The sequence below is a fragment of the Bos indicus genome, chromosome X, assembly GCF_029378745.1.
Source record: "Bos indicus isolate NIAB-ARS_2022 breed Sahiwal x Tharparkar chromosome X, NIAB-ARS_B.indTharparkar_mat_pri_1.0, whole genome shotgun sequence".
In the NCBI taxonomy this organism is placed as follows: domain Eukaryota; kingdom Metazoa; phylum Chordata; class Mammalia; order Artiodactyla; family Bovidae; genus Bos; species Bos indicus.
The window spans coordinates 100,922,787-100,944,218 of NC_091789.1; the positions used below are offsets into that span (position 1 = coordinate 100,922,787).

General features: G+C 37.2%; 1 protein-coding gene across 3 annotated transcripts in view; it reads left to right on the forward strand.

Moving 5' to 3' along the window:
- The window catches only part of RRAGB (Ras related GTP binding B), a 41,190-nt gene extending 20,077 nt beyond the window's left edge, over nt 1-21,113 (forward strand). For 2 of the 3 annotated variants that reach the window (XM_070784542.1, XM_070784543.1), the window contains 6 exons: nt 1,437-1,659; nt 4,124-4,219; nt 6,376-6,498; nt 15,076-15,167; nt 16,491-16,606; nt 20,589-21,113. In XM_070784542.1, the coding sequence (XP_070640643.1) occupies nt 1,437-1,659; nt 4,124-4,219; nt 6,376-6,498; nt 15,076-15,167; nt 16,491-16,606; nt 20,589-20,686 (748 nt within the window). In that variant the 3' untranslated portion in view covers nt 20,687-21,113. The remainder of the gene's footprint in view (nt 1-1,436; nt 1,660-4,123; nt 4,220-6,375; nt 6,499-15,075; nt 15,168-16,490; nt 16,607-20,588) is intronic. The other variant, XM_070784544.1, reaches the window with a different exon arrangement.
- The last annotated feature ends 319 nt before the right edge of the window (nt 21,114-21,432 follow it).

Below are 21,432 nucleotides of genomic sequence, written 5' to 3' on the forward strand. Positions count from 1 at the left end.
GTGCTCATTATCACTTCTTGTGTTTTCAGGCTCATTGGCACCTTGCTTCTGCCTGTTGAACTGGCAGAAGCTTCATGGTGTACCTGGATGGTGGTTCTTCCCTTGCTTCCAGTATCCTCTGAGTCATAGGCTCTGCCACTGCAGGGGGAAGGGGTAGGGGGAGCCAAGTTCATACCAGTACCTCTTCCCTATCTGGTTTTCTAAGGTTCATAGGCTCTGCTGCTACTGGGGAAGAACAGGGGGCTGGAGACTTAGGAACCTCAGTGGCTGGAGACACAGGGCCCCCACCCCCATTCCTGCTACTGTATAGTTACTTGTGGTCATGGGTGTCACTGCAGCCAGGAGGCTGGAGTTGTGTGCGCTGCCTACCCTGCTGCTGCCAGGTTATATGGGTCTGTGGGCTTAGCTGCCCTGATTAGAGAATCAGAATTGCAGGTAATACTTTTACTGTTCCTTAGGTCCTGCCTCCTTTATCTATTCCAGTCCATCCACCTTTAGAGGTGTGGGTGTGTGGAATTCTCTAGCATCCTGGTGTGTTGGCAAAAACACCTTTGCTGAGTTGTGAATGTTTTACTGGTTGTAGATAAAAGGGGAGAGACAAAGGTAGCTTTTCATTCTACCATGTTGTTGATACTACTCCTTGATTTTTTTTTTGTTTGTTTGTTCAGGACAAAACACTACTGTTTTCTTCTAGTAGCTGGTAATTGAGAATTTCTTGGAAAGCTGTATATAGCCTAAGAAGCAAAGAGCAAAATCTACTAAAAAATTAACTTGGAGCCATTTTCATATAGTTTAGAGTGTGTAACTAGTTATTCATTCAGTAAATATTCATTGAACAACTACTCTGTGTTAGTTGTTCTGTGCTAAGCTCTGTGCTAAAAGCTGGGAAACAATGTCAAGTAGTAATGGCCATAGTTCCTCCTTTCATGGAGCCTGCTGTCTAGGGAATTGAATGTCTTTAATTAAAAACTCACACAAATATGTGTAATATCACACTTGTGGTGAGTGTTACAAATAAGACCAATGTGTTGGTATAAGGGTCTGTGGTGACTGGATTTGTCCAAGTCAGTGAGGGCAGGGATGGTTTCTGTGAGGAAGTATGGATTATACTGAAATCCAGTGGAAAAAGTAGCCATTAATTAGGTGTAAAAGTATGAGACATGTGAGACAGACTGAATAGCATAGTGGATAGACCATGGGTCTCTAGAACTATCAGAAGGTCAAATATATTTGGAACACAAGGAGAGGGGCAAAATGTGGTACAAGGTGTGGCCTAATAAGTAAGAAAGTGAGCCCATCCTGGTTTATTATCATTTGCCTTTTAATTTGAAATGTTAGCATTATCTTTCACATTGATTAAGCCAACAAAAATAGATCATAAATAGGAGTGATTAAGTGATATTTGCTTACTACCTAGATTTTCTTTTACCCCCTAGACAGGACACCTTCATGGAAAATTATTTTACTAGCCAACGAGACAACATATTCCGAAATGTGGAGGTTTTGATTTATGTCTTTGATGTGGAAAGCCGCGAACTGGAAAAGGACATGCACTATTACCAATCATGCCTGGAGGCCATTCTGCAGAATTCTCCAGATGCCAAAATCTTTTGCTTGGTGCACAAAATGGATCTGGTACAGGAGGATCAACGAGACCTGGTAAGTAGAAAGGGTGATGCACTAAATGATTGATGTGCTTTGTAAACTTCTTTTGTAGAGATATAGGGAAATTTGTACCATTCATTTTTAGGGAAAAAAATTCTCAGTATAGGCTTTCAAAATAAAGTTGACATCTGTTTTTAAAAACACAAACACACCTTCTCTGGTAAGGGAAAGATAATGTTTATTTAGCAAATGATGTTCAAATTTAGGAAAGGATCCTAACCACATGATATCACTAAGCAGCTTTATATATTTTTAAAATATATTTGCTGCCCTTGTTTTACTGTCCTTCAGAACAGACAGTTATTGTCAAGGCTAGAAGACCCACCAGGGTTGAGATGAAGAAAGGTCACAACTGTCTCTAGATTGACCTTGGAAACTGGTATGCACCAATTCAAATGCCAATTACACAGTGTTAGGCACAATTCCAAGACCTCATAATTGCACTGATATGGTATATTTATCTTCTTTTCTACCATGGGGATTAGTACACAAAGATTAAACCAGAAAAGACACAGTAGAAAGGGCAAACTCCTAGCTAGCTATGAGACCCCAGGACTGGCAAGTCACAAATACAGTTCAGCTTTAGTTTGCTCAATATAAAATGAGAAGATTGGATTTTAAAGTCTAAGCTGAAAGTGAAGATTATCTATTTCCAAGAATAAATAAAGTTGAGGAAAGCAGTTTCAAAATATACTGGTGATATAGAAGAATACAGTTCCTCTAGGAATACAGTTCCTAGGAACTCCTAGGTTCCTCCTAGGGTTGGAACCTAGGAGTCTAAGGATCCCCTTTAGCTTAAGAATTTTTTTGATAATAACTGTGGTCAAGAATACTTTTTTCCATAATTAGTTATATGATTGCCTTCAGTGTTCCAGTATTTGCGTACGTTTTGTTGTTTCTGGGTTAACTTCCAGGCTTTTAGAAACAACTTGACAGTTCAGTATTTGACTCTGTAAAGGACTTTGGAGTGTCTATCCTTTCTAATTCCTTTTCCCTCTCACTAAGTATTAATTTTTTCTTAATTCAGCTGAAAATTCTGTATGTAGCTTGGCCTTGAGATTGTGAGGGTTTGTTAGTTTAGGGTTTTCTGTTTTGTTTCCCTGGCCCAATTTACCACAGAAAATCCTAGAGCATTCCAATGGATTTTTTAAGTACTTATAATTTTTAGTGATCAACTTAATGTTTTCTAAATGCTTATGTAAATATCCCCAAAGATACATTAATGTTCTTTGTGGGATTTTAAGTTTAATTAACAGAAGTATACTCTTTCATTAAAGAGTCAAACTTGGAAGTTTTAGAGTAAAATGGCTAGGGTGTTCTGTGAATAGCAATTTCAAGCAAAATAAAGTGTTTCCTTATATGTGTGTGTATTACTCAGGTTCCTCAGAGAAAGAGAACAAATAAGAAGTATGTGAGAATAAGAGAGAGAATGAATTAATTTTAAGGAATTGACTCATATGATTGCAGAGGCTGGCAAGTCTGATATCTACAGGCAGGCTGATAACCCAGGAAAGAGTCAGTGTTGAAGCTTGGGTCAGAAGGCAGTCTGGAAGGCAGAATTCCCTCTTCCTGGGAAACAGGAGTCTTTTTCTCTTAAGGCCTTCAACCAATTATATAAAGCCTACTCATATTTTGAAGGGGGATCTGCTTTACTAAAAGTCTATTGATTTAAATATTAATCTCATTAAAAATATCTTCATAGCAACATCTAAATTGATGTTTAACCAAATGTTTGAATCCTATGGCCTAGTCAAATTGGTTATATAAAATTATCCATCACAATGTTGAACATACACTCATGCAAGCTCTGGAAAATATCTGTGTATGTATTTATATTTGTATAAATTGATGTTTTTCCATGTGCATATGGGTGTGTGTGTGTCTATATATATATAGATAGATAGATTTGTGTGTAATGAGTTGTTATATCTATGTAGCCAAATAAATACAGGCTGTATTTATTTGATTTGTGTGTAATGAGTTGTTATATCTATGTAGCCAAATAAATACAGGCTGTATAGAAATAATATGTATGAATATATGCATGTGTGTATGAGAGAGAAACATATCTATACAAGTTTAAGTATTTTGATTGATAAAATCTTGATATTGGTATGGTTATCTTAAAAGTGACTCAGATTGGGTGATTTGGAATGTTAGGTATCCTTTATTAAGATTTCTCTATATGGTGAATTTTATTTTCCAACATAGTACTCTCAGTGAGTACTCAGAATAAGCAGCACAGTCCTGAAGAATTCTAGTAGCTGTTGCACTTTTTAGACCTGACCTGAAATCATCTCTGCCATCCTAGTCTGTAAAGCAAGATACACATTTAAAAATTCCTCTGGTGGAAAATGAAATACCTCTGTTTAAAATATTTTGAAATATTGCATCTCAGATTGCAGTGAGAGAAGATAGCTGTTGTATGCTGATCAGTATATTGGTATTTTTACTTCAGATTTTTAAAGAGCGAGAAGAAGATCTGAGGCGTTTGTCTCGCCCATTGGAATGCTCTTGCTTCCGGACATCTATCTGGGATGAAACTCTCTATAAGGTGTGTATGTTTCCCTGAGTTTAAAGAGCATGAAAAAAAAACTAGAAAGGTATTATCAAAACTAAAAGATTTTAGACCCTTTCATAGCAATCTAGATGTGTTGAACTAAAAGAAGAAATTATCTACAATACATTGAAAAATATTCAACTTAACCTTAAGAGATTTTGGTTTTGATTTTAGGTTGGGTCGACATACCTACCAGATCACACTGAATTAGCCCAGTTTGGTCCTGATTAATTTGATGCAGATCTTCATGACAGTAGAGGTTTCACTGGCCATCATCCATTTTGACCTGTTTTGGTCTCAATGCTGATTGGAACTGTATCTAATATTCAGGTACCTCTACAGGATATAAGCTAGTCTGTCTAAGTTTGGATGGCAATAGAAGAACAGTATTTAGGGGAGTAATTGGAGAAGGGAGTCTTAGAATGAGACATGTAGCTGCAACTTTCATGCAAAATTAAAGACTAGCATTCTTTCAACCAAAGAAATTGTTCCTATTGCTGGAATGGATACCACACTGCTTATAGTAGTTGTAAAGGTTACAATAATAGCTGTGTTATGGATGAAGTTGAAATTACCTCATTGGCACATAGGCTCCTTATCCTGCTTTCTCCCAGTGATTTAGTGATTTGAAAGACTGGCTTCTTTTGGGTCTTCTGTGGTCAGACCTTTCCTTCAGACTGTTTCTGGTGTTCATTGACAAGTCTGGGTAGGAAAGCATCCTTTTCAGTGACTCATAGCTACAGCCTCAGTATCAACTGCATTTGACAAGTATCTTCAACCAAAAGCACAGAAACCTGATTTGCCAAGGAGAAAAACAGTTGGACTTTAAAACATAACCACTGATTTATTTTTTTAACTAATTAATTTTTCCCAATATTATGTTGACCCAGCCTCACTCTAATAACAGATCATTTTGAGATACCTGTCTAGGAAATACTGTTCTAGATTAATTTGGGCCGAATTTCTCTCAAAGCCTTATTCCCATAGAACAGGTAACCGTGAATAAGGATGGACATGACGCACTGATAAGAACCAACTGCGGTGTGAAGGATGGCAATACATAACACGACCAAAGACAATTGGCTAATCACAACACTGCTGTGAGTGACAATGTCTCTGCTGTGGTTAGCTTTGGTGCCTTCTCCAAGGTAAATTCAGCAGTGACATTAACACCGACCTGGGAACTTGGAACCTGAACCCCCATGCCTAAGTAATAAAACTAATTGGAACAGAAACATGGCTCTTACATCTCTTACATAAATGTTACATAGAGCTGACATAAATTTTTATATTTATTAAAGTTTATTCTACAAGCACTCATTGCATATCTGCTTGATACTGTTGGACACACAAATAACTAAGACCAGGTTCCTGTGCTCTAGTAGGGGAGAGAAGATTATACACTCTACCAGACAAATTGGAATGAAATTGAAAGGAATATTATAATGAAAATTCAAATAAAAGAGCCTTAAGAAAATAGAGGGAGGGTATGATTAATTTAAATTCCTATTATAGTCATACTCCTCTGGATGAAATCAGTTTTAGGCAAACACACAGTGGACCACTTTTAATTTGATTAGATCAATAATTTATACAGCTGACAATAAGCCTTTTCAAATAAAGCCACTATTTTCTCTTGTAATTTCTCTTGTATGTTATTCCATTGAGGGGAGGGGCCATTTTTCTATGTGGCTCTGGTGTTTACACTAAATTGATTCTTGGATGTATGTAAATATTAGGTTCTGATCTTAAGAGCAATCTACACTATTGGTCTTAGATATCTATTTGAATGACTGGATTAGAAGTTCTTTAGCCCAATAAATCAGAGTTTTCAGCTTTCCCTAAGGCAATATGATGGAACTAAAGTATTTGTTGATTTTTAACTATCAGTGGAAAGAAGCATTTCATAAGTGTTTGAAACTTTTAAAAATCTAACTGAACAACAAAAATAAATATTAGTTTCATTTTCTCACGTCATTTGTGTTATATTTGTTACTAGAATTTGTTGAGGACTCAATTATCACTATATTCTCCTTTCTATATATTATAGTATACTTCCACCAGGGAAGCCCATAGTATACTTACTCATTTGCAAAGATCTGGGCCTGTTTACCAGTTAGTAATATTGCACTGTGCTTCTGTTCTGTTAGGCTTGGTCCAGCATTGTTTATCAGCTGATCCCCAATGTCCAGCAGCTGGAAATGAACCTAAGGAATTTTGCTGAAATTATTGAGGCTGATGAAGTACTTCTATTTGAGAGAGCCACTTTTCTGGTAAGAACTTTCTGCTGTGCAGATGTATTTCACACTCACCTTCTTCTGTTCAGCAATGGAGAATATGTTGCCACTGTCAGAAACACTCATTTTCCTTCTTGTCATTACTTCAGCATACATAGCTTTATTTATGAAGTAGTATTGTCAGCAAGTAACTTGAAAGGAGTTCTTTTATGTGTTGGTCTTTAATAATTAGTATCACTTAGACATTTGCAGGTATTTGTTACTATAGAATTTAGATTATTTTGTTAATAATTGTCCATTTGCCTTAAATAATTCCTATTTCCCATTGACTTCTATTATGAAATGATGGGTATTTTCCTTTGAGAAAACTTGCATCACACCCCTTTCTCCAAAACAGTTTAAAACTTTTAACATGGAAGAGATGTAATGGTCAACTCAATGGCATAGATAAGAGTTCAGATGGCGAGGTGAAAGGGCAAAAAGGTATGTTGGCATTATTTTTCTTATAAATTCAACTTAATAATATTATCTCCTACTGTGTATATGGCTGTGAGGGAGTATGAAAAACCCAATATTATATTTATAAGCAAAATGTTTAATAACAGTAATAAAAACTCATTTGACATGTCACAAGAACTGCATAAGTAATCGCTGATCAGCTGCATAAATATAACCCTAAGAGTAGCTCACAGTAAATTTGTTTCTGAGCTCTACCAAAGCTTGGTGATTTTAGACACATTTCTTTTCTTTTTTTACATATACATGGATCTATTCTTTTTTTTAAATTCTTTTTTCATTTAGGTTATTACAGAATATTGAGCAGAGTTCCCTGTGCTGTACAGTAGGTCCCCATTGGCCATCTATTCTAACATATAGCAGCATCTATCTATGTGTCAATCCCAGACTCCCAATCTATCCCTACACCCACCTGTCCACCCTGGCAATCACATGTTCCTTCTCTAAGTCTGTGAGTCTCTATCTTGCAAACAAGTTCATTTGTATAATTTCTCTCAGATTCCATATATGAATGATATTATATGATATTTATCTTTCTCTTTCTGGCTTACTTCACTTATTCATTTAATATGATAATCCCTAGGTCCATCCATGTTGCTGCAAATGACATTATTTCATTCTTTTTTATGGCTGAGTAATATTCAGTTACTCAACTGTGAAGAAAGCTGATAGCATATTCAAAACCAGAGACATTACTTTGCCAACGAAGGTCTGTCTAGTCAAGGCTATGGTTTCTCCAGTGGTCATGTATGGATGTGAGAGTTGGACTGTGAAGAAAGCTGAGCACCGAAGAATTAATGCTTTTGAACTGTGGTGTTGGAGAAGACTCTTGAGAATTCCTTGGACTGCAAGGAGATCCAGCCAGTCCATTCTAAAGGAGATCAGTCCTGGGTGTTCATTGGAAGGACTGAAATTCTAGTACTTTGGCTACCTCATGTGAAGAGTTGACTCATTGGAAAAGACTTTGATGCTGGGAGGGATTGGGGGCAGGAGGAAAAGGGGACGACAGAGGATGAGATGGCTGGATGGCATCACCAACTGGATGGATGTGAGTTTGAGTGAACTCTGGGAGTTGGTGATGGACAGGGAGGCCTGGTGTGCTGCGATTCATGGGGTTGCAAAGAGTAGGACGTGACTGAGTGACTGAAATGAACTGAACTGAATATTCAATTATATTTATGTACCACATCTTGATCTATTCACTGTCAGTGGACATTTAGGCTGTTTCCATGTCTTAGCTATTGTGAATAGTGCTCCTGTGAGCATAGGGATGCATGTATATTTTTGAATTATACTTTTATTGAGATATATGCCAAGGAGTGGTATTGCTGGATCATATGACAACCATGCTTTAGTTTTTTAAAGAACCTCCACACTGTTTTCCCTAGTGGCTGTACCAACTTAAATTCCCACCAACAGTGTAGGAGAGTTCCCTTTTCTCCACACCCTCTTCAGCATTTATTGTTTGTAGACTTCATGATGGCCATTCTGACTGGTTTGAGGTGACATCTCGTTTATAGTTTTGATTTGCATTTCTCTAATAATTAGTGATATTGAGCATTTTTTCATGTGCCTCTTGGCTATCTGTATGTCTTTGGAGAAATATCTATTTAGGTCTGCCCACTTTTTTAATGTGTTGTTTGTTTTTTGATATTGAGAACCACATGAGCTGTTTGTAAGCCTGGAGATTAATCCCTTGTCAGCTGCATAGTTTACAAATATTTTCTCCCATTTTGTGAGTTGTCTTTTTGCTTTCTTTATGGTTTCCTTTACTGTGCAAGGCTTTTCAGTTTAATTAAATCCCATTTGTTTGTGTTTAATTTCTATTAGTCTAGGAGATGGATTGAAAAAGATATTGATGCAATTTATGTCAGAGTGTTCTGCCTATGTTTTCCTCTCAATTTCTATTAGTCTAGGAGATGGATTGAAAAAGATATTGATGCAATTTATGTCAGAGTGTTCTGCCTATGTTTTCCTCTCAAGAGTCTTATACTGTCCAGTCTAACATTTAGGTCGTTAATCCATTTTGAGTTTTTGTGTGTATGGTGTTAAAGAATGTTCTAATTTAATTTTTCAAATGTAGCTATCTGGTTTTTCCAGCACCATTTGTTGAAGAGATTGTCTTTTCTTCATTATATAGTCTTGCCTCCTTTGTTGTAGATTAATTGATCATAGGTTGTGGATTTACATCTGAGCTTTCTAGTCTATTCCATTAATCTATAGGTCTACTTTCATGCCAGTGCCATACTGTTTCATTTACTGTAGCTTTGTCGTATAGTCTGAAGTCAAGGAGCCTGATTCCTACAGCTCAGTTTTTCTTACTCAAGATTGCTTTGGATATTCAGGGAATTTTGTTTCTCCATACAAATTTTAAGACTTTTTATTCTGGTTCTATGAAAAAATGCCATTGATAATATGATAGGGATTGTGTTGAATTTGTAGATTGCCTTGAGGAATATGGTAATTGTGACAATATTCATTTTCCAATCCAAGAACATGGTATATCTTTCTATTTGTTTGTGTCATGTTTGATTTCTTAGATCTGTGTCTTTGTTTTTTGCTACTCAGTAAAAACTTGCTATTGCGGACTGTAAGATGAGGAAAAGTGAGGTTCTAGCAGTCTGGAAGAAGTTTCTTTATGACACAGAGAAAAGAAAATTGAGATGAGTCTACTATGCTGTAGATACCCTAAATGCTTTTGTGTTCTATTTCAGTTCTGTGGAAACTGAAAAAGTTAGGGCTTTGAGTAGTTCTAGTTAGTGTTGTCAACCTCCATTTCTCCCAGTTCACAATGGCTCATCTTTTCCTTAGGGAACGAAATCAAATAAACTCCCAGCTTGAAAGAATATTTGTTGAGGAGTTTTGCTTCTGTGTTCATCAGTGTTATTGGCCTGTAATTTTCTTTTTTTGTGATATCTTTGTCTGGTTTTGGTATCAGGGTGATGGTGGCCTTGTAGGAGGAGTTTGGGAATATTCCACCCTCTGTGATTTTTTGGAAGAGTTTGAGAGTGATAGGTGTCAGCTCTTCTCTAAATGTTTGATATAAATCACCTGTGAAACCATCCGGTCCTGGACTTTTGTTTGTAGGAAGATTTTTAATCACAGTTTTAATTTCATTACTTGTGATTGGTCTGTTTATATTTTCTATTTCTTCCTAGTTCAATCTTGGAACGTTGTACTGAAACATGTCCATTTCTTCCAGATTTTCCATTTTATTGGCATATATTTGCTTGTAGTAGTCTCTTACAATTATTTTAATTTCTGTGGTATCAGCTGTATGTAACTTTTCCTTTTTCATGTCTAATTTTATTTGAATCCTCTCCTCTTTTTTTCTTGATGAGTCTCACTAATGGTTTATCAAGTTTATTTATATTTTCAAAGGTCCAGCTTTTAGTTTCATTGATCTTTTCTATTGTTTTCTTCATCTCTATTTCATTTATTTCTGTTCTATCTTTATGATTTCTTTCCTTCTATTAAACTTTGGGTTTTATTCTTCTTCTCTAGTTGCTTTAAGGTTAGGTTGTTTATTTGAGATTTTTCTTGTTTCCTAGAAAAGACTATATTGCTATAAGCTTCCCTCTTAAAGCTGCTTTTATTGTGTCCCATAGGTTTTGAATCATCATGCTTTCATTTTCATTTATCTCTAGGTATTCTTTATTTCCTCTTTGATTTCTTCGGTGATTCATTGGTTGTTTAGTAGCATATTATTTAGCATCCATGTATTTGTGTTTTTTATAGTTTTCTTTTCTTGTAATTGATTTCTAACCTCATAGTGTTGTATGGGAAAAGATGCTTGATATGACTTCAATTTTATTAAATTTACCAGGTGGGGCTCACTTTGTGGGCCAGTATGTGATCAGTTCTGGAGAATGTTCCATGTGCACTTGGGAAGAATGTGTATTCTGCTGCTTTTGGAAGGAAAGATCTATAAATACCAGTTAAGGGAATTGGAATGCAAAAGTAGGAAGTCAAGAAACACCTGGAGTAACAGGCAAATTTGGCTTTGGAGTACAGAATGAAGCAGGGCAAAGGCTAAGAGAGTTTTGCCAAGAGAACACACTGATCATAGCAAACACCTTCTTCCAACAACACAAGAGAAGACTCTACACATGGACATCACCAGATGGTCAACACAGAAATCAGATTGATTATATTCTTTGCAGCCAAAGATGGAGAAGTTCTATACAGTTAGCCAAAACAAGACTGGGAGCTGACTGTGGCTCAGATCATGAACTCCTTATTGCCAAATTCAGACTAAAATTTAAAAAGGAAGGGAAAACCACTAGACCATTCAGATATGACCTAAATCAAATCCTTTGTACAGGGGAAGTGAGAAGTAGATTTAAGGGACTAGATCTGATAGATAGAGTGCCTGATGAACTATGGACTGAGGTCCGTGACAATGTACAGGAGACAGGGATCAAGACCATCCCCATGGAAAAGAAATGCAAAAAAGCAAAATGGCTGTCTGGGGAGGCCTTACAAATAGCTGTGAAAAGAAGAGAAGCAAAAAGCAAAGGAGAAAAGGAAAGATATAAGCATCTTAATGCAGAGTTACAAAGAATAGCAAGAAGAGATAAGAGAGCCTTCATCAGCGATCAATGCAAGGAAATAGAGGAAAACAACAGAATGGGAAAGACTAGACATCTCTTCAAGAAAATTAGAGATACCAAGTGAACATTTCATGCAAAGATGGGCTCGATAAAGGACAGAAATGGTATGGACCTAACAGAAGCAGAAGATATTAAGAAGAGGTGGCAAGAAGACACAGAAGAACTGTACAAAAAAGATCTTCACGACCCAGATAATCACGATGGAGTGATAACTCACCTATAACCAGACATCCTGGAATGTGAAGTCAAGTGGGCCTTAGAAAGCATCACTACGAACAAAGCTAGTGGAGGTGATGGAATTCCAGTTGAGCTATTTCAAATCCTGAAGGATGATGCTGTGAATGTGCTGCACTCAATTTGCCAGCATATTTGGAAAACTCAGCAGTGGCCACAAGACTGGAAAAGGTTTGTTGTTTTCATTCCAATCCCAAAGAAAGGCAAAGCAAGGAATGCTCAAACTACCACACAATTGCACTCATCTCACACGCTAGTAAAGTACTGCTCAAAATTCTCCAAGCCAGGCTTCATCAATACGTGAACCATGTTCAAGCTGGTTTTAGAAAAGGCAGAGGAACCAGAGATCAAATTGCCAACATCTGCTGGATCATCAAAAAAGCAAGAGAGTTCCAGAAAAACATCTATTTCTGCTTTATTGACTATACTAAAGCCTTTGACTGTGTGGATCACAATAAACTGTGGAGAATTCTGAAAGAGATGGGAATACCAGACCACCTTACCTGCCTCTTGAGAAATCTGTTTACAGGTCAGGAAGCAACAGTTAGAACTGGACATGAAACAACAGACTGGTTCCAAATAGGAAAAGGAGTACATCAAGGCTGTATATTGTCACCCTGCTTATTTAACTTCTATGCATCATGAGAGTACATCATGAGAAATGCTGGACTGGAGGAAGCACAAGCTGGAATCAAGATTGCTGGGAGAAATATCAATAACCTCAGGGATGCAGATGACACCACCCTCATCGCAGAAAGTGAAGAGCAACTAAAAAGCCTCTTAATGAAAGTGAAAGAGGAGAGTGAAAAAGTTGGCTTAAAGCTCAACATTCAGAAAACTAAGATCATGGCATCTGGTCCCATAACTTCATGGGAAATAGATGGGGAAACTGTGGAAACAGTGTCAGACTTTATTTTTTTGGGCTCCAAAATCACTGCAGATGGTGACTGCAGCCATGAAATTAAAAGGCACTTACTTCTTGGAAGAAAAGTTATAACAAACCTAGATAGCATATTGAAAAGCAGAGACATTACTTTGCCAACAAAAGTCTGTCTAGTCGAGGCTATGGTTTTCCCAGTGGTCATGTATGGATGTGAGAGTTGGACTGTGAAGAAAGCTGAGCGCTGAAGAATTGATGCTTTTAAACTGTGGTGTTGAGCAAGACTCTTGAGAGTCCCTTGGACTGCAAGGAGATCCAACCAATCCATTCTAAAGGAGATCAGTCCTGGGTGTTCTTAGGAAGGAATGATGCTAAAGCTGAAACTCCCATACTTTGGCCACCTCATGCAAAGAGTTGACTCATTGGAAAAGACTCTGACACTGGGAGGGATTGGAGGCAAGAGGAAAACGGGACGATAGAGGATGAGATGGCTGGATGGCATCACCGACTCGATGGACATGAGTTTAAGTGAACTCCGGGAGTTGGTGATGGACAGAGAAGCCTTGCATGCTGGGATTCATGGGGTCACAAAGAGTCAGACAAGCGACTGAACTGAACTGAAGTTCATCTGGTCTAATGTGTTGTTTCAGGCCTGCATTTCCGTACTGATTTTTCTGTCTGGATGATCTGTCCTTAATGAAATTGTTGTGTTAAAAGTCCCCTAATATTTTTGTGTTACTGTCACTTTCTCTTTTATGGCTGTTAGTATTTGCCTTATATATTAAGGTGCTCCTATGTTGGGTGCATATATATTTACAATTGTTATGTCTTCTTCTTGGAGTGACCCCTTGATCATTTTGTAGTGTCCTCCTTTGTCTATTATAACAGTCTTTATTTTAAAGTCTATTTTGTCTGATATGAGTATTGCTATTCCAGCTTTCTTTTGATTTCAGTTGCATGGAATATATTTTTACACCCCCTTACTATTAGTCTCTTTGTGTCCCTAGATCTGAAGTGGGTCTCTTGTAAACAACATATATATGATAGACACATATTTTAATCTGAGTTTGGCTCCCCTTTTATAAAATAGATATAATATCTATATCATAATTTTTGTGTGGTTTAAAATAGGACATGATAACATTAAATCCTAGTACAAAGTTTAGCATATAGCTGACAAACTGTCAAACACTGGTTTCTTTTCCTATTATAGCCAACAGAGGGCAGAGAATGCAGGTGCAGTTTTTCCTCTTAACTTTGTAGAAACATTGTTTTTAATGGCAGCATACTTGGCATTCATTCTTCCTGCTAACTGGTACAGCTGAGGCAACGAGACCTAACCAGGGTCTTCTGCCTCATCCCATAGGCAGGGGTTACTTGCTGGGAAGTTCATTATCCTGAGTTCTGTCTTTCCCACTAGTGTGAATAGCAGCAAGCAAGTGAGCTTTTCTGTCTGTCTTGATACACATGGCATGATAGAATCCTCCTTAGTGGTATTTTCCTGCCACATCTACCACATATGATCATAGGGGTTAATTTAATATGAACTCTGTTTTTCACCAACAATAACAAGTGGCTTTTGGTTTCTTTTGAGGACTGTGTTTAGGTGCTTTGACTATTTTCACTGAGATGCTTGAAGTCAAGCAACAGGAACCTATTCCACCATTGGTCTAGGAATTATGTTTTTGAAATTTCAGATAGTTTCAGGGAATTGCCCTGTGAATATTCTTCTAGCAAATGACTCAGTTTTGCTTCCTACTAGAAACTTAACATCAGCCTGTGGGACTACTTTTGTGGTTTTATTAATCTGAAAGTGTTAGGGGATGCATTTTCAGCTGGCATTGGTGTGCATCATGAATAGGTTCATTTTTCATTTATAAATAGTACATCCTCAGAGGTTAGAATCAATCAGTTAAGATTTTAAAATATAATACCAAAAATCACTTGGTTATAGCCTTCGTTAAAATTAAGTACATTAAGTATACCTCAAGAACAGCTAAGAATTTTTATTTATTTTTCCTTTTTGATTTGTACTTTTTTTGAATCAACAACTATTCTGTGAAATATTGAAATAAGATGAATATTTAAAGTAAGTGAGAAAGGCTAGCAGTGAACCAAAATAGATAATACTTAAATGTTCTAATAAAATTATAACCAAACATTACTGGATGGGTCATCCTTAGGGATGTTGAATTTATGCAAAATACTGATAGAATGTGGGACAGAGTAATGAAAACAGTAAAACCAGTTGCCAACTCTACCCTGAAAATCAGGGTAACCAAGAGACTGACAGATGTAATGGCTTGAGGAGTAGTAGAGGGTGATATGACAATGCTGCATGGATTGAAAGGGCATTGCTCTTTTTTGTAGGTGATTTCTCACTATCAGTGTAAAGAACAGCGTGATGCCCACAGATTCGAGAAAATCAGCAACATTATTAAGCAATTTAAGCTGAGCTGCAGGTAAGAGATCTTGTGTGATGTATTCAATATTTATCTCAGGAAAAAATTGTCATATTTGAGAGGTTCAAATACCTTTAGTAGACTCCACTTCTCTATTCAGCGTAGTCCCTTATATTAAAAACAAATCTTGGGCTTCCCTGGTGACTCAGTGATAAAGAATCTGCCTGCCAATGCAGGAGATGTGGATTCGATCCCTCATCTGGGAAGATCCCACAGGCTGCAGAGCAACTAAACCTGTACTCCACAACGAGAGGCCACCACAATTAGAAGCCCATGCACTGCAACTAGAGAATAGCCCCCACTCCCCTAACTATAGAAAAGCCTGTGCAGCAATGAAGACCCAACACAGCCAAAATAAATAAACAAAATTTTAAAACAAGACAAAAACTCAACTCTAAACTTCTTGACTAAAGTGAAAGACAATATTCTTTAATGCAAACTCAACTGATGCAGAAGAAGCATATGAAAAATATCTAAGCTGAGTACCCTTTCAAGATGTTTTTTACTATTTGGGAAGAAGTAAACAGACGATGTCCAAGAGAGTTTTGAAAAGAAAGAAGGAGGGTTTACCTTATCAAATACCAAGATTTACTATAAAACTACAATAATAAAAATGGTGTGGTACTGATTTCAGCAATGGTACAAAGAAGAGCATCTAAAAATGTCTGATCACATTGCCTCAGCTTTGTTTAAATCTAGTTTGAATCTTAGCATTGTGAATGTAGGAAGTAGGAATGGCTGAACATCATAATCTAGTAAAGTTTTAATAATAAAAATTCTTATTGTAGTAAAACTTTGATACGCAGACAATAGAATAAGTGTAAGTAATCCCTTTAATGCCATAGCACACTTTGAAACTTTCTGGTATGTTTATGCCAACATTTTTAAAGAAGAAATTGAAAATTGCATATAAATATTATTGCTATTTTTGTTTTCAAAGAAATGGGGTCATTTCTAGAATTTCAACATAACTAATATTCAAAAGGTATAGTTGTTAATCTCAATGGTAGGAAAATTTCAACTGAATAAACTTAAATATTAGAGAGATCTTTGGCAACATGAAACAATGTCTAAGCCCACTTTTCACTTCACTTCACAGTCACTGTCAAGTCCTAATCCGCTTTCTGTCAAGGCCACTTTCCAAGACATGTTAAATTTGGCATTAGAGTTTCCTTGGAAAACAAAGTGAGATTAGTGATTAACTGTCTTAATGAGGTGGTAGATTGAGATATAATGGTATGCAAATGTTAACATGAAAGATAAGAATGTCTGATATTACTATTATTTTATGTCCTTTACTCACTTTTCCCCTTTCTCCTATAGCAAGCTAGCTGCATCTTTCCAGAGCATGGAAGTCAGGAACTCTAACTTTGCTGCTTTCATTGACATTTTTACATCCAACACTTATGTGATGGTCGTGATGTCTGATCCTTCCATTCGTAAGTTTAAACTTAGCTGACATGGATTCAAAGCCACATATTCTTTAAACTAATTGCTTTAGAAGTTGTACATTATTGAAGATACTGAAAAACTATTTTATAGCGCACAACCCTGTGAATGTACTTAGTGCCACTGACCTATACATTTAACAATGGTTAAAATGGTAAATTTCATTTTATGTGTATTTTACCACAATGAAAATAAATTAGTACTAATGGTAAATCAGTTCAGTTCAGTTGCTCAGTTGTGTGCGACTCTTTGCAACCCCATGAATCGCAGCACTCCAAACCTCTCTGTCCATCACCAACTCCCGGAGTTCACTCAAATTCGTGTCCATCGAGTCAGAGATGCCATGCAGCCATCTCATCCTAGTCGTCCCCTTCTCCTCGTGCCCCCAATCCCTCCCAGCATCAGGGTCTTTTCCAATGATTCAACTCTTCGCAGGGGGTGGCCAAAGTATTGGAGTTTCAGCTTCAGCATCAGTTCTTCTAATGAACACCCAGGACTGATCTCCTTTAGAATGAACTGGTTGGATCTCCTTGCAGTCCAAGGGACTCTCAAGAGTCTTATCCAACACCACAGTTCAAAAGCATCAATTCTTCGGGGCTCAGCTTTCTTCACAGTCCAACTCTCACATCCATACATGACCACTGAAAAACCATAGCCTTGACTAGACGGACCTTTGCTGGCAAAGTAATGTCTCTGCTTTTGAATATGCTATCTAGGTTGGTCATAACTTTCCTTCCAAGGAGTAAGCGTCTTTTAATTTCCTGGCTGCAATCACCATCTGCAGTGATTTTGGAACCACAAAAAATAAAGTCTGACACTGTTTCCCCATCTATTTGCCATGAAGTGATGGGACCAGATGCCACAATCTTAGTTTTCTGAATGTTGGGCTTTAAGCCAACTTTTTCACTCTCCTCTTTCACTTTCATTAAGAGGCTTTTTAGTTCCTCTTCACTTACTGCCATAAGGGTGGTGTCATCTGCATACCTGAGGTTATTGATATTTCTCCTGGCATCTTGATTCCAGCTTGTGTTTCTTCCAGCCAAGCATTTCTTGTGATGTACTCTGCATATAAGTTAAATAAGCAGGGTGACAATATCCAGCCTTGATGTACTCCTTTTCCTATTTGGAACTAGCCTGTTCAATGTCCAGTTCTAACTGTTGCTTTGTGATCTGCATACAGGTTTCTCAAGAGGCAGGTCAGGTGGTCTGGTATTCCCATCTTTCAGAATTTTCCACAGTTTATTGTGATCCACACAGTCAAAGGCCTTGGCATAGTCAATAAAGCAGAAATAGATGTTTTTCTGGAACTCTCTTGCTTTTTCAATGATCCAGCAGATATTGGCAATTTGATCTCTGGTTTCCCTGCCTTTTCTAAAACCAGCTTGAACATCTGAAAGTTCACAGTTCACGTATTGATGAAGCCTGGCTTGGAGAATTTTGAGCATTACTTTACTAGTGTGTAAGATGAGTGCAATTGTGCAGTAATTTGAACATTCTTTGGCATTGCCTTTCTTTGGGATTGGAATGAAAACTGACCTTTTCTAGTCCTGTGGCCACTGCTGAGTTTTCCAAATTTGCTGGCATATTGAGTGCAGCACTTTCACAGCATCATCTTTCAGGATTTGAAATAGCTCACCTGGAATTCCATCACCTGCACTAGCTTTGTTCGTAGTGATGCTTTCTAAGGCCCACTTGACTTCACATTCCAGGATGTCTGGCTCTAGGTGAGTGATGAGTGATCACATCATTGTGATTATCTGGGTCATGAAGATCTTTTTTGTACAGTTCTTCTGTGTATTCTTGCCACCTCTTCTTAATAATTTTCTGCTTCTGTTAGGTCCATACCATTTCTGTTCTTTATCGAGCCCATCTTTGCATGAAATGTTCCCTTGGTATCTCTGATTTTCTTGAAGAGATGTCTAGTCTTTCCCATTCTGTTATTTGTCTCTATTTCCTTGCATTGATCACTGAGGAAGGCTTTCTTATCTCTTCTTGCTACTCTTTGGAACTCTGCATTCAGATGCTTATATCTTTCCTTTTCTCCTTTGCTTTTCGCTTCTCTTCTTTTCACAGCTATTTGTAAGGCCTCCCCAGACAGCCATTTTGCTTTTTTGCATTTCTTTTCCATGGGGATGGTCTTGATCCCTGTCTCCTGTACAATGTCATGAACTTCCGTCCATGGTTCATCAGGCACCCTGTCAGATCTACCCCCTTAAATCCATTTCTCACTTCCACTGTATAATCATAAGGGATTTGATTTAGATCATACCTTAATGGTCTAGTGGTTTTCCCTACTTTCTTCAATTTTAGTCTGAATTTGGCAATAAGGAGTTCATGATCTGAGCCACAGTCAGCTCCTGGTCTTGTTTTTGCTGACTGTATAGAGCTTCTCCATCTTTGGCTGCAAAGAATATAATCAATCTCACTTTGGTGTTGACCATCTGGTGATGTCTATGTGTAGAGTCTTCTCTTGTGTTGTTGGAAGAGGGTGTTTGCTGTGACTAGTGCATTCTCTTGGCAAAAATCTCTTAGCCTTTGCCTTGTTTCATTCCGTACTCCAAGGACAAATTTGCCCGTTACTCCAGGTGTTTTTTTGACTTCCTCCTTTTGCATTCCTGTCCCCCATAATGAAAAGGACATCTTTTTTGGGTGTTAGTTCTAAAAGGTCTTGTAGGTCTTCATAGAACCGTTCAACTTCAGCTTCTTCAGCATTACTGGTTGGGGCATAGGCTTAGATTACTGTGATATTGAATGGTTTGCCTTGGAAATGAACAGAGATCATTCTGTCGTTTTTGAGATTGCATCCAAGTACTGCATTTTGGTCTCTCTTGTTGACCATGATGGCTACTCCATTTCTTCTAAGGGATTCCTGCCCACAGTAGTAGATATAATGGTCATCTGAGTTAAATTCACCCATTCCAGTCCATTTTAGTTTGCTGATTCCTAGAATGTTGACGTTCATTCTTGCCATCTCCTGTTTGACCACTTCCAACTTGCCTTGATTCATGGACCTAACATTCCAGGTTCCTATGCAATATTGCTCTTTACAGCATCGGACCTGGCTTCTATCAGCAGTCACATCCACAACTGGGTATTGTTTTTGCTTTGGCTCCATCCCTTCATTCTTTCTGGAGTTATTTCTCCACTGGTCTCCAGGAGCATATTGGGCGCCTACTGACCTGGGGAGTTCCTCTTTCAGTGTCCTATCATTTTGCCTTTTCATACTGTTCATGGGGTTCTCAAGGCAAGAATACTGAAGTGATTTGCCATTCCCTTCTCCACTGGATCACATTCTGTCTAATGGTAAATAATTTTTATTTAATTGATGTATATTTTGAAGCTTAGAAATAATTTAAACTCTAGGGTATTATATTTTTCTTCATCGGAGTTTCAGAAATCAAATTACTAAACCTGGGGATTTTAAAGAAAACAAACTCAAATGTATGACTTGGCTCGACATGGGGTATATTTTTAAAGGACTAGTCACTCTAAGCTCTGAGCTTTTCATTGTTGAACCATTTTATATGTCATTGTATATTTCTAAGTACCGTACTCCCATATTTGTGTTAGGGTCATAGAGAGAGATATTTGGTGCCTCCATGCCATAATATTTATATCAATCACAACTATTAAAATAAAGGTTCTAGCAATATTTCTAGGAAATCCCAGAAATTTAAATTATCTCTTAAATTATCTATCTTATGATAATATTATAATATAGCAGAAGATAATGTTTTACTACTAGCTCCAAACTAAACGAGTTTGAAAAAAATTTTTTTAAATATTATGTTTAGAATATAAACAAATCTTTTACTCAGAAAAATTAAACTCTGGTTAACTTCGGACATAGGTTCTCTGTGACATAAATTGAGGGATTTGGCTCTCTTTCGTTTTTTTTCTTTTTTATTAGTAGTATATTCCTTTGGCTATTTGTACTAACTGTGTTGGATATCTTCCCTACCCCATCCTCAGCTTCTGCAGCTACTCTGATCAATATTCGCAATGCCAGGAAACACTTTGAAAAGCTGGAAAGAGTGGATGGGCCAAAGCAGTGTCTTCTCATGCGCTAAAACTTTGCCAAATGCTGTTTCAGGAAAAAAATTGGAATACTATTTCTTAATGTTGTATTAGTATATATAGGCTGTGAAATGTTGTGATGCTTATCACTTCTGCATTTCTTCCCTACTCCCCAGTCTTAATGTATAACCTTGAACGCTATTTACTCAAATAGCCAGTAAGAAGTTAGAAGATAAACTGTCTATGAATGTGGTGTGACATAAAAGTAGGTGATATGTAAGTGTTCTGATAACAATGTTCTAATAGTGTAAGTGTTCTAATAACCTGGTTTCAGTTGTTGTGTATGCCAAAGCCTTTTCCAACATCATCTTATATTCCTCATCAGATAGTAACCTATATGTTTGGAATATTACTGTTTTCTCAGCATGCACTAAAAATATTCCTTAAAAGCAATTATAAATAAAGTTTTGCTATTACAGATTTCAGTAACATTCTTTTCTTTCTTTTTTTTTTTTTTTTCTTTCCCTTGTTTCTTCAGCTTTTCCCTAAGAAAAAGAAAATGAATTTCACAGTTAACCTAGGGGAAGAAGACTTGCTGTTTGGGAAATAGTATAAAATAAAGTTGGTTGGGAAGGATGAGCCAAATGATAGCCTTAAAGCTAGGCAGAAGAGTTTTGATATAATATGATAGGAAATGGCAAAGGAATTTTGAAAGAAAGTTAACCTATGGGCTGACTGATGGCAGTTGGAGAAACAGATAGTAATCCAGGCCTGAAATGTGTTGAAAGTCTGTTTCAAG